The 14,074-nt window shown below is 46.3% G+C and overlaps 1 protein-coding gene across 4 annotated transcripts in view; it reads right to left on the bottom strand.

The window, feature by feature from the left end:
- Positions 1–11,479, bottom strand: part of TET1 (tet methylcytosine dioxygenase 1) — an 80,953-nt gene extending 69,474 nt beyond the window's left edge. For 2 of the 4 annotated variants that reach the window (XM_030029761.2, XM_030029760.2), the window contains exons 1-2: positions 11,190–11,476; positions 218–2,270 (exon numbers count right to left, since the gene is read on the bottom strand). In XM_030029761.2, the coding sequence (XP_029885621.1) occupies positions 218–2,149 (1,932 nt within the window). In that variant the 5' untranslated portion in view covers positions 2,150–2,270; positions 11,190–11,476. Of the gene's footprint in view, positions 1–217; positions 2,271–11,189 lie in introns of all 4 variants that reach the window. The other 2 variants (XR_003925700.2, XM_030029763.2) reach the window with 2 other exon arrangements.
- Between the last annotated feature and the right edge of the window lie 2,595 nt (positions 11,480–14,074).

Here is a 14,074-nt window from a genome sequence, read left to right on the forward strand (position 1 = left end):
TTTTATGCATTTACACAGCAGGAACAAGAATAACTCCAGCTCACATTAATCTACACCTCTATAGATGACAAGAGAAAGTTACCATGCAACCTGTTAGCTCCAACAGTAACCCTAAGCTCTCTAAAGCTGTACAGTGACCAGCATTTCCCTTTGCAGAATTTTAAGATGTACCTCAAGCCTCACAAGAGTGACTTAATTTGCAACTTCTTTGGCTTACCTCAAAAGGTAGCATGATTGGCGGTGGTGGCTTTTTCAGTTCTTCACATTTTCTCTTTTTACATATCCGGTGACTAGTTTTGCGCTTCCTGCAACAGCTGCATTCTTCACAATTTGTTTTCCGCAGACAGGGCTCACAGACTCCACAACGCCTTCGTTTCTTTTTCTCTAGCATAGGGAGCAGAGATGAATATGGAACAGGGTAATCACCAGCTGGATTTTTAACTGAGGATGGCCCTGAGGCCTCAACCGCTTCAGTGCCGTCGCTCACGTTGTCCTGAACCAAATTCAAGCTTACTCCGACACTTCCCAGCTGTGATGAATAATCATTATGCTGCAGTCTTGAGTCAGCTGGCAAATCTGCATTTATGGCTTTTTCTGAGGCAAGAGCAGAGATTTCCATGCTTGAAGGCAAGTCCGAAACAAAACCTTCAGAGAATTGTCCAGAGCTTTCACCAGAGATTTTATCAACTGTGCTTTTTCCTAAATCTGGAGATAAAGTGGGGACATAACCTGAATTCAAAATAAATGTCTCTGCATTAATACATTTAACAAGCTGTTCAATGTCCTCCACTTCAATATTGTTTAAAGAGGTATCGGAAACTGGTTCACATACTGTAAATAAGTTTTTTGAGTCAGATTCTGATTTCTCTCTTGTACAGCTCAAATCCAAATTTGAGTCAAGTTCTTTGTTAACAGGTACAAAATCCACAACCAGTTTCATGTGGGATTCTGCAAGCGAGCTTGCACCTTCAAAATGTAAAAGCAAATTTGATTCAGTGGCAGCTACAGAGCTGGAATTTGAACCAACGTCTTTATTCTCAGACTCTAAATCCCAGCCTGCCTTCAAGCAGGACTCTGCAAGTGAGCTTGCATCTTCTAAAAAATGTTCTTGTGAGTTAAACTCAGAGGTAACTATAGGTGCAGAAATCGAGTCTTGTTCTTCACTAGGTAGCACCAGGTCCGACTCTGCTTCAGTGTGGGATTTGGCAAGCGGGACCGACTCTTCGAACAGTACTGCTGAGCTGAGGTCTGAGGTATCGACAGAACTGGAGTCAGGTTCTTTACTGTTAGGCACCAGATCGAAGGGAGTCTCTGCACACACCTTCGAGTTTGATTCAGAGGTGATTATGGAGTCAGAAGGAGAAGACGGAAGCACAAGCGCAGCATCTTCAACAAATGCTTCAGCCAAACTACCTGTATCAAGATCGCTGGGTGTCTGCTCACAGGGCAGGTCTTCGTGCTTGCATTTCACCTCTGGCGCTTCTGTGTCATCATCACCAGTTACCTGACTGCTTGGAACGGAGTCATTTGTTTCAGGTATTTCTACCTCTTTGTCTTGACTGGCACATGTGGTAGCAGGCTCTTCGCCTACAGTACATGGAGCATCTTCTACAGGCAGAGGAGCTAACTCATTTTGTGCTAAATCTTGTTTCAAACCTCTTTCGCCCGCCTCAACGTTTTTTTCTTCTACTAGTACCAGGGCTTCTTGTTCATGTTTTTCCTTTGTTTCTAGCCTTTTTTGTGCTGCAGCTTTCCTGGGTTTTGCAATTGGAGTTTGGGACAATCTACGGGAGAATGATCGGTTACGGAGAGACATCGTAAAGCCATTGATGTTGAAAGAATCCTGGTTATGAAACAGGATATTGTCAGCTTTCTCCAAACTCACCCAAGATGCTCCAGACAAGGTTCTGGTTACACTGCTCCTGAGAAGTCTACCTGAAGAGCTCATGATTGGTTTCTTTTCTTGCTGTTTTTTCTTAACATCTTTTTCTTGCGCTGGCTTTTTGCCTTTTCCAGAACTAACAGCTTTTGTGGAAGTCTTTGTGGTTTTCTTTCTCACTTGGCTAGATTTCTTTTTGCCCTGGTTGGATTTCCTTTTGCCTAACTCTTCCTTTTTGACTAATCTGGAAGGCCTCGCGTGGTGAGCCATGTTTGCAGAGTAGTAGAAATGTTAAGAGGAGAGATGGAAAAGAATCATGAGCTCTTGAGAGAACTTTTCAACAGAAAACTGCACACTCCCATTGCTGCTCTGTGGTGATACAGCATTAACTCTGAAATAGAAGAAGATATAAAATAGCATAAATATAGTTCTAATTAACGAAGGGTTCACATATATTAAACTGACCATTTTTTAATATTTAAAAATACACAGGTAGAATTAGAAATACTGGTATTGGATGTTATGTTCAATTAACACAAAACCTTTGAAAATACTGCAAAATGGAAAGCTTGCCTAAATGAGTATAACACAAATGAAGCAGCAAACAGAGCTCAAACAACCAGGCAACATCACGTATTTACTGTTTTATGTCAGTTTTAATAAGACTGAGAAAATGCAAACTTCTTAGCAGTTCGTTAACCACCCCTTCCCTTGAGTAAGGACGGGTGAAGTTTACATCTATAGCTTTATGTTCAACAGCGTATCTATCACTGTAAGGACATTCAGGAAAAAAGAACAAGGCTGAGTTTATTGTGTGTGTGCCACTTGTACACCATCACCAGGGCATCTCTCATTCTTTTACCATCCATCATCTGCCCACTACGGTGCAATCCCAGGTAAAATGGGAGAAGTTACTAGCTCCCCAAAGATGTCTAACTTGTGGTGTTACTCACAGGGGAACCGGACCAGGGAAGAATTGGCTTTCCCTGTGTTATCTCCCAGCGTAACATACCAGCACACTACATTATACTGCAAGCCTTGAGTCTGTCCTGTCTAGCTATATCAAATGTACTATGCTGGCAGTCATCTCTGTTTCATCATTATGACTGCTAACATATTTGCCTTCAACAAAATACCACACATTTGTCCTAAGCTTTCATCCCCAAATACAACCGTGATGCAGAAGTCCCCCAACTCCCAAAATACAATTCAGTCATCTCAGAAGATACAATGGATTCTTCAAGCTCCAAATCAATTTCCTTCAAGGTGGGCTGGTGTTTTTTAAATGTAAAGCAATTCTCATAAGTACATAGTTTTTAAGTACATGGTGCTTTTAGGTACCTGTGGAAAACTTTTAAAGCTTTATTTAGCTGTTTGAATAGATCAGATGGGTAGACAAGGGCATCCTAAAAATGGGAGCATGCAGAGCAAGAGGCTCTGTAGTCTCAGGCAGGAGGGTGCCTTCCCTTCGTCATGGTTCCTTTGAATTCCTTAAGCCCAAATCAAGTCGCCTACAGGACACATGCACCTCACTGATGGGAAGACGGAAAGAAAAGGAAGAACAAAAAGCGTGCGATGATGTCTAAAATCCTGACCTCTAAGGGAAGTTAAAAAAAGGGAATCCTTGTGCCTTCTAAAGGAAGTAGAAGAGGGAAGAAGGGTGCTACCGAGCTCCTGACACCACCACCACCACCTCAAAAGGCTGGTGAGGCAGAGTACACTCTCCTTCCCACGACCTCAACCCCACCTTGAAGCCAGCAGGTCAAGCTGACGGAGGCTGCCCTTAGCCACAGCCTGGTCCAAGCTCTGCTGAAGGTGGGGAGAGCTATGCTGGTGCAGCCCACTCTACTTAACGCCCCAGAAATGTTTAATGGTACTACACCAGCCAGGTTCGGCTGGTGTAGGGCAAACAAAAAGGCACAGGGCACGTGAAGAGCAGGCTCCACGAGCAGAACACACCCCCAGACCATAAAAACTTATCTACAGCACAAGGCACATAGAAAGCTTACAACCATCCGCACCAAACAGCGCTGCACTGCGCCAAGATAAGCTCATTAGCGTGCCGAGGGGATGGTACAGCACAGCCAACGCACGTGGCCTCTGTGCGGGACCACCAGCTCCTGCCGCTCCCCAAAACCAGCACGCTGGCAGCGAGCTTGTTTGCCTGTCAGCCCTGAGCAGGCTGCCCAGTGGCCACAGTACCTACACCAAGGCTAACAGTAACTCCCCAAACTCTTTTCAAATAGCTTATTTAAAGCATTTTGAAGGCTAGCTCTTGTTTATTGAGCAGTAGTAAGCCAACTGATCCTGCGTACTACAACATATAAACCAAGTATCTTACCTAAACATGATGTGATTATTCTGTATCATATCTTCATATTACATACCAGATGAACGTTATTACCGAGGCGGCAGTTTTTCCACATACTCAAATAACATTTTGGAGCCAGCACTGCTGTACGAGACAAGGCTAAGCACACTTCTAAGGTCAGATCAGAAAATAATGCCCATCAAACACACAATAAACAAGCTAACAGCATCCCTCCTCCTTCACAACAAAACTTCCAACCCGGAGAGACTAAGTAGACACGTGTAGTTGTTTATAATTGCATGTAATGCTCAAAGACCACAGAAGAAGAGACCTGAACAGCTCCCGCAGAAGCGTTCTATAAAAGTTGGGTCAGACACTGAAACAGCAAAATAAATACCAAGCTGAGATGAAGGTAATCTGAGTGCTTTCCTCCCACTACCCTTCTCTGGAGACACACGGGGGAAGGGGGACGTGGCCGTTACTAGTCACTCCGTGAATCAAAGAGGGCATCGGTATCACGTCAGCAGGTCCATGAAATAGTTGTTGGCAGCCCGCAAAAAAGCTTCCCCAGTTTCTTGGGGTTTTGACAGAGACTGGGCTCCTCATTCCAAAGGATAGCCTGGAGGGCTGCAAAACCAGTTGGAAGCTAGCAGCAGGCAGTGTATCTGTAGCCATTAGCGGCCGGTGCTACATAACAGTGGCAGGAGAGGAAATGCGAGCTACTTTCAGAGGCTATAGCCAGGAGAGCAAGGAATAAAGCAAGCAAACAAGAAGGGCCAGGCAACATGGGAATGTGTGAATCGGGAGGGGGACTGAAGAGATAAAGTTTTTTCTCTTTATCAGCCCTGAAACAGAAGCAGAACGATGAGAGAATACAGAGGATCTGGAGTGGAAACAGAGACTGGATTTTTGAAGATACTGAGTATGTATAATGCTTTGCTCATATTAATTCTCTACATAAGCAGTTGCCACTGCTGTTGTGGAAGTTTGGGAAGCACGATCACCAAAACTATCAATTAGAAGCTTCATTTATAATAATTTTGTTGTTTTTTTTTTTAAATCATTGTTATAATTACATGATAATATGTCTTTACCTGCATTTGGAAATTGCAACGTGGTTGTTTCAGGACTGAAGAAGCAAGACCATCTTGGTTTTTTAGTGGTGGTTTCGTTTGTTTGGGTTTTTTTCCTTTTAATACAAAAAAACATACCTGTCTGGCAAGAATGTAGAAAAGTATCAAAGCCAAAGCATTGCTTCTTCTCAGGGCCAAAATTAGAGGCTATGGACATCGAGTGGTTGAAGACTTCCCTTTTTCTTGCTAAACAAAGAATGCTGGTATTTGTAGGAAACTGACTGGCATTTAAATGCTGCGTTAAAGAAGATGGCAAAGGCAGCTAGTATTTGCCTTGCTCAGAGATGACAACACAGGGGTACAAGAACAGCAACAGTTTTATCTATTTTGTTTCGATTTTGTCACTGGAGTGAATTTAAGTTTTTCAGAAGAGATCTGGGTGATAGGCCCCTAAAGGAAAATTTAGTAATCCCGCCCCCCATTAATACTTGACTACAGTTATATTTGTCTGGGACTCTCAGCACCTGACCCCCAAGGTGACCATAAGCTCTTGGGAGAAATGCCTGTCAGCAAGAGATCTTTGCTTACCTTAAAGAAAGCCCATAGTCTTGACAATTACTAGTCTGCTACAACCACCTTAACTGCTAGAAAAAAAAAAACCTAACATTTTTTTTTAAAAGTGTCTAATAAAACTAAATTACATTGTTACTTCTTTGTTTACTCTTTCACATTTAGGACCAAAATATTAGATAGCTAAAAGTATTCAAGTTTTGTTTTCTGTAACACTAGGCAATATTTTACCTTCCCTTTTCCATTTAAAGCACTGGCAATGACTCTGTTGATGCCTGCCACAGTTGCAAATTGCCTCACATCACTTGTTAAGGACAACAAATGGCTGTATCGTACTGGTCACATTTCATAGCAAGAAATTAATTATATTTCCAAAACATCTATGTGGACTTAGCAGGATTATCAAACATAAACCTCATGGGGCAATATAATAACTTGGCAGTTTTCCATCATCCTGGAGAGAAACAAACTTACTTCAATGCTCTTTCCGAAAGCCAAATCAGGTGGGACCTACCATACCCTCCCTGAGAGCAGAGGACAGGCGTCTCTATGAAGTAAAATGGGTAATAGGTACAGGAGGGTTTGCAGGGAACTGCCCTAGATAATAACAGTGCATCCCAAAGCTGTTTGTTACTTGAGCTGACTTATCTCTTCTAATTCATGTGCAAAGCTGAAAGCTGGTTTTAAGGCCAGTTGCTTAAGTTTTGCTCATTCACAGTAATAAATCTGGAGCAATCCCACCGACTGCTATAATCCTCAACAAATACTGCTAAAAAGCTAATCAAGGGCTAAATCTTTTAGTCCCATCTTGGTCAAAATTCCAAACAATTATAAGGAGAATTTTGCCTACAAAGTAATCGGGGAATTTAACCCCATACTGCTGGAATGCCTCCAGAAAAAAGAAACAAAAAACCCCACCCAAAACCAAACCAAACACCAACCCAACCCCCTCCCCTGCTTTTCTTATTTACTTTCCCTTTACACAAAAAGATAAAAAAATAAAGCAAGTTTTCCTTTTAGAGGTAGCGTCCATCAAGATTCTGTTCCATAACTTGATTCTTGTTGGAAGATGGGGGTAAAAAAGAGATTAAAAGATGTGCTCTCATAAAATGGTGGCAGCTTTTTTATGGCATTGTGAAAGAGAGCAAGTGACCCCTGAACAAACACAGCTGCATGGGGAAAAAAAATGACACAGCTAGGACTAGTTGAGCCTGGTTTTACTACAGTCAGATGCACTAATTAAACACATTTTGTTTCAGTGTTTAGGTATCCTTTAAAAAGTCACTTGAGGTTGGCCCGGTGGGGAAACAAGACCTGGAAGCTCTCCCAAAAGCCTCTTAATACTACACACGTCCCAGGCAATAAGGGCCACAACTTGACTTAGAAGTTGTCACACAAGCTCAGAGCTACAACTTTGAATTGAAAAGCATCTCATCTTCCAGCAGCAAATGCTCTAGAGGAAGATGCAAGAGACACCAGAGAAGACAGACGTTAGAAAATCTGACCCTCATGTTAGGTGCAAAAGCTTTTTTCACAGTCTTTTCAGGATTATGTCATATCATCTGCATATTCTTCCCAATGTCAACCTGCTTTTCAATCTTGCCTAATTCCCTGCGTCTACTGATTGCTCTGTACAACACTTTGTATATGAAAAGAAGGGAAATGGGTTAGGAGGAGGGAATTAGCTTTAATTTTCCCTTTCCCCCCTTCTTTAATCCTTGAGCACCCATTTGGTTTTGGTTAACTAATAAAAATGAAAATTCTCATCTGCCTTCTCAGTACCATGAGTTATTTCACAGACAGTCTTGTAAAGAAGCCTCCCCAAGCTCCCTCTGCAGAGGCACCCCCAAGGTGTCCCCCCCACTCACCAGCCCCCAGCCCCTCAGACCTCTCCTCCCACAATCCTGTTTCAAGTGGTGTTTCTATAACCTCACATGCCATTGAAGAATACTGTTTTCCATTTTACTATACATAAGTTTTCTGCTTTGCTTTACAGGATTATGCCACTCTTAAGGCAATCAGGCATATTTTATCCACACATATTAAACCTTGTACACATTCCAGTAGCAAAACTGCAAATCTGGGACAGGCACTGCAGGATGCCACCTCAGTTTCTCACAGACAAAAGCGTACACTCAAAGCGTAACCCTTTTCCCACTGACATCAGTAACACAAGATGATGTTGAGCAGACCAAGCACCAAGGCCTTCATCCTAAATTTTTGTCCTCGCTGGACCCGGAAGGCCACCTCTGTGTTTGGAGGATAAGTCCGGATAAGGCCGGACTGTCACCACGTCCCACTTCCCTCTGCTGCGTGGGGAGCTGAAGACTGCTGTGAAATACGCACTCTCAATGAATTCAGCAAGAGATGTCAATGTTCAGCATTTTGCAACGTCATGACTTCATGCACCTTGGAGCCTGCACAGTGAGTGAAACAGATAAAAAAATACCACAAAAAAAAACCCAACAGCCAAACCTCTTGGTTTAGGGAAAGCTCTATTAGAACGTTTAAAAAAAAAAAAAAAGCATGGCAAGGAACCACACATACTTAAACCACAAAACCAGATTAAGCCTCAGACAACCAACTGGCACCGAAAATCCATTGTGAAGACTCACACCGCATGTGCAAGTATCCTCCCTCCAGCCCAGTGAAGAGTACAGGCTTGCTTTAACCTCTGTTCAGTGCAGCCAAACACTGACCTTAACAGGGGGAATGCTAAAAAGTAAAAAGATACCAAGTAATTTCTAAGGGTTCACCAAATGAAAGTCAGTTCCACCAGAACACTCCAGGTACTTTTGAATAAAAAAAAGCAAGCAAAACAAACAAAACCCCTCAGCTAACCATATGGCCCTCTAATTCTGCATTTACGCAGTTTCAAACACTGCATTTCTTTTTGACAATATTTGACTTCATTCTTCAGGGGTTTTGCCTTTTCTTAACAAAAAAAAAAGAAAAAAGAAAAGAAAAAACGCTAACTGAATCACCTTATCTCAAACTCAATTAAAAGAAGGGGGAGGTGGAGGGAAGAACCTTCAGGCAAAGATTAAGCCTGGAAAATTTCAGCCTGAAAGGTGTTTTGAAATGTAAGTAACTGAAAACAGAAAGCAGGATGGAAATGCTTAGGCCAGCTTTAACAGCCACGGGTAGCACTCCAGCTGTAATAAAACACTATCAGTGGGGATTTTGAATTATTGCACAGTGAAGACTTAGGTCTTGCAGAAACCATAAATATCAGAAAGTTGCTTGGTACATCTCACCTTGAATTCTTCCCTTATTACCTGCTTTGTGCAACCCAGCCCACCCTTGTCTCCTCTAAGCACAACCAACCAACCCCTCTTGTTCAGAAGGGCTGAGCCTCACCCCGAGAGCAACCACCACTGGCCCTTGTGCTGCTGGAGAAACTGCTTCTGAAAACCATAAACCAGCCTTCCCCTCCTTTACAGTCAGGGTCGACCAGGCTCTACCTGCCCAATTTTGCCCAAACCAAGAATAAATGCAAAGTTTTCTGGATTTAATTTCTACTCCTAATTCGTGTTGACTGGCATTAATGAAAACAAGGTGATTACTGCATAGAATAGCCCTCTGCCTCTCCACAAGAGTACCTTAAAAACAGCACTGAGCACAGCTGGGAAGAGCTACTATAAGGAAGATTTGGGTTTTATTATTATTATTTTCACAGGTTTCTCCATTGGCTTTAACATTTAAAGACACACCTTTGCCCTAGAATTCTGCTTGCTCACGTTAAAATATCTAACGCTGCAAGTGCATCTTTGCCCAGCTTTGCCATTAATATACCAACACTTCTAGAAAGAGAGCTCTTTGGCCAGATCCATGCTGGAGCAGCCGCCCCGGCCAGCTTGTTTACAGGGGTCGACTACCACCACCCCACTCGAGGGTGTGCACTGACATCCCTGTGCTCATGCCCTGCTCTAGATGCCTACTTGCACGCTCCCTTCTCCTCCTTAAAGGAGTAGCATCTCACCATGCTGGGCTGCTGCTACGTAGGCCGAGATGCAAGCGATGCGGACTACGTCGCTCTTTAAATATCTTTGGGGTGCAGCAGGATAGGCTGGCTGGGTGTAGGACAGGCTAGGCACAGGATTGGCGCGACTCCTTTGACTACAGCTGCGCCTGGTCCCTTTGCAAATCCAGCATGCTCCGCCGCTCGCTCCCCAGGCATATACCTTTGTAAGGTTAACCGGTCCTGCCTCCCAGCAGGCCTCCCGGTCCTTTTTTCCTTACCCATCCCATTCGGCGAACAGCATCCTTCTCCCCTAGCTCCATCGCGACCGCGGCAGGGAGCATCCCCACCAGCACCGAACCTCCACTCGCCCCAAGGCCACCACCACCTCTTCTCCCCCAGCTCCAAGAGCGGCTGGATGGGCACTCAGCGCCCAGGACCACCTCGGGGGCTGCAGCCCCGCCGGGCTCTGGTTCCTTTAGCGCAGGCAGGCGGACCCCGGAGCAAGACGGGGGGTGGGGGGAGAAGGGAAGGGGCAGGCAGGGCCCGCCTAGGGGGAAAGGCAGCGGCTCCTCGTGGCCCGGCCTCGCCGCTGGCCGTGCCCCCCCCCCCAACCCCGGGAGCCCTCCCCGGGGCCGCAGACAATGGGGCCGGCCCCAGCGGGAGCGCCGGGGACCCGCAGCGTCCATCCATCCGGACGCGCCCCGCTTCTCCCGCGGCAAAGGCGGGGAGCCGCCCCCGGGGATGCTCCCCCCCGGCCCCGCACACCAGCGGCACCTCCAGAGGGGGATGCTGCTGCTGCACGGCCCTCGCTCGCCTGGTTTTCGGTTGGTTTTTGGTTTTTTTTTGGGGGGGGGGGGGGGGGGGGGGTGGCTGCGGGGTTTTTCCGGCTGGCCGGGGGCCCCGGCTGCCGGGCAGGGTCCCTTTAATTGTTCCCTGCCCTCCACGGAGGCTGCAGGCAGTTTCTCTCGCCTGGCGGGTTTTTCCAGGCAGGCTCTGGCTGCCGCAGCACAAACACGCTCCAGCACAGCCAGGGAGACCGGACTTTTTCGTTCTTTCGGCCAACAAACTGCGTTTTGCATTTGAATAACCCCCAAGCCTGTCCTCCTGCCTTCCTCCTCGCCTCGAAACCGCCCGACCCGCGGGGCTCCGAGCCCGGCCGCGGGGGTGCCCCTACCTCCCCCTCCCCTCTCCACCCTAGCTCAACTTTGCAACGAGCCAAGCGGCTAAGCGAGAGGGGAAGGAAGGGAAAATGGGGGGGGGGAGGATTGTATTTTAAAAAAAAAAAAAAAAAAAAAAGGGATGGTCCGAAAGCAGAGGTCTCCGTCGCCCCCCCACCCCCTCCCCTCCACCCCCCCACCCGCAGCAGCCCCGGGACCCGTCCCACGCACGTACCAGGGCTGCGGCGCGGCCAGCCCGCAGCTCACAGGAAGGGGCGATGCTGGCATGGCTTGGCGGTCCGCGCTCGGAGGCGGAGGTGGGAGGGGGGTGGATTGGGGGGGGGGGGGGGGTCGAGGCACGGTTCACGGCCCGGGCCCCCGCGGGCGAACGGCTCCCATGGTGCGACGAGCCCAGGCCGGGGAGAGGGAGCCCCGGGCCGCGAAACGTGCTCTCGGTCGGCGGCGGCGCGTCGCCCCTGGCCGGACCCTCCGGGAGGGAACGGGGAGGGGGCGGCTCGGCGGGGCGCTCGCCGCACCGAGCCCTCCCGGCAGGCGGCAAAACGCGCCCTGGATCCCCGCGGATGGAGCGGGATTCGCCGCCCCCCCCCCCCCCCCAACCTCCACCCCACCCACGCCCCCGCGTTGCGGGGGGAACCGGCGGCGGCGGCGGGGTTGGCCCGGCGTGGCCCCGGGGAAAGGGAGGGTGGCGGCGGTGCCTCCCAGGCTGGTAACAACGGGGATTATTTAACAACAGAAAAAAAAAAAAATCAATAAAAATGACGGTAATAAGAGAAAAGGCAAATTATTCCGTTACTTGCAGAGGCTGCGGTTTGACGCCACATACCTCCCCATCAGCAACGGAGGTGACACCCTCTGAAATCATCCCCCCCCTTTTTTTTTTTTTTTATTTTAGGCTGGAACAGGGAAGGTCTGGTCAGCGGTGAGGGGTTCACCGGGGGGGGGGGCCAACCCCCCCCCTTACATGTGCCATCCAGGAGGACCCTCAAACACCAGCGTCCACCCGGGCCCGGCTGTCCCACGAGTGGAGCAAACACACCCAGAAGCATGGGGAAGATGCTGGCTGAGAAGAGGAAATGCTGCTAAGCTGCCCTCTCCCTCCCGTAAGGAGAAAGGGAGAGAAAAAAAAAAAAAAAAAAAAAAAAACCACAGCCTTGCTCTCCCCATCCCCCACCTCATCCATTAAGAGCCACTGATGATATTTGCTGCTCCTTCCCAGAGGGAAGTGGGTGAGCAAAATGTTATAATAAGAGGAAGAGTCAGTCCAGCCTTCTTACACGACTCATTATCACTACAGCCTTTTGTCAGAGTGGAAAGCAGGCCACCAAGTCTAACATCTCTTCAGACTGGAAAACAGATGTTGGAAATGGGATCTATGAAACGATATACCCTAGCATTGCTTTTTTTTTTTTTAAGAAAGCTTCATTACTATTAATTCTCTAGCTGTTGTAGTATAAAGCACTTCAAATATCAACCAACCCATTCAAATGCTAGCCTGCAGAGAGGCTTTTCTACTGCATACAAGAGAACAGTACTGTCCACATCCATGCCTATAAAGATGCTTTAAATGGCAGTGTTTTGCCAACTATTTTAATTGACATGTGGGAAAGGAAAAGCAGTGCCACAGGTCTGTGCAGCTTATTGTTACTGCTGTGGTTCAGTGCCAGTGGGTAGGTAGCCCATCACCAGTTTGTACCTCCATCCTCATCTCTCCTTCCCCTTTATTTCCTTGCAGTAAAAAGGAATACACTCTGGGAATCTTGGCCAAGCTCACAGACACATTTCAGATACAAGGTGAAACCAACACCACATACACCTGAATTTTGAACATTTGCCTGATCAACTCTCAGCAGCAGGTAATTTTGGCAACACACATGAGTTCTTTGGTGGGTGTAACCATACCATCTCCTCCTCAATCTGACAGTTTGCCAAAAAGACTGCTTTTCTAGAGGGCTGGATATCAAGACTTCTGTCATTCCAAAGACCTGCCCTACTAAAAAAAGAGGTAACACAAGCTATTTTTGTAAGATGAAATAATAGATGATTTGAGAAGTAAAAGAACTATTGCTCTCCAAGTAACACAGCAAAAGTAAGTAGAAGGAACTGAACTTGAGACAATAAAGCCCCACATAAGCTCAGTATGTTTCATGGGAAGATGGTAATAAGTTGGAATTTGTGGCCTTGAACAAAACGCAGAGCAAGAAATTAGTAGCTTGGAAGAAAGCAACAAGCAAGGAGGGCTAAGGCTTGGTTAGAATAAGCAGGTTAATAGGAGCACCCAAACACCAACACATACAATCACAGCTCCATTAAAAACATGCTAAAGGCTGGGAAACAAACAAGAATTTAGAATTGTTCATTTTCACAGCCACAGACATATGTGCTCATGGTCTTTTTCAACACTAATAAATATCCTAGGAAGCAAGTAGCACCAGGTGACAATCTTTTCTGGCAACACTAAGATACTCAGCCTATCAATGCAAGCCAAGAATAAATATTTGGAGAGAGATCTCACAATAATGACTGTCTGGGCAACAAAATGGTGGATGAAATCCTTTCACTAAAACACAAAGAGAGGCACATGGAGGGAAACATGGAAATCATGGCCTCTGAATTAGCTACTACCACTCAAAATAGAGAGCCTGGTACCGTGACAGATACTTCTCTGAAACTGTTCCATGTGCTCAAGTGGAGTATTAGGAGTCATTACAAAAGATGGCGAGAACAGAACAGGAGACATCACTACTCCATCATTATTTAGTCCAGATCTTTTATCTGCTTACATCTTGACTATAACATGCAATTCTGGTCTGCTTAAAAGGTGCAAAGCGGAACTTAAGAAGGCACAGAGAAACGTAGCAAGGGTAGCCAAAAGCACAAGGAGCAGCTAAATACACCAACATTTTCACCCCAGAAAGAAGGCAATCTGGGTGAAATGCCAACCAATATATTACAAAAAAAAGAGTAGCATAGAAAGCATTATCAGAGAGTGAACACTCACTGCTTCTCCAAAGTAGAGGATATAATGTCAATTTATCAGATGCATCAGAACAGAAGACAGCTACTTCTTCATGCAACGTGTTGTCAAACCATGGAAGTCAC

Source organism: Aquila chrysaetos, chromosome 11 (assembly GCF_900496995.4).
Source record: "Aquila chrysaetos chrysaetos chromosome 11, bAquChr1.4, whole genome shotgun sequence".
NCBI lineage: Eukaryota > Metazoa > Chordata > Aves > Accipitriformes > Accipitridae > Aquila > Aquila chrysaetos.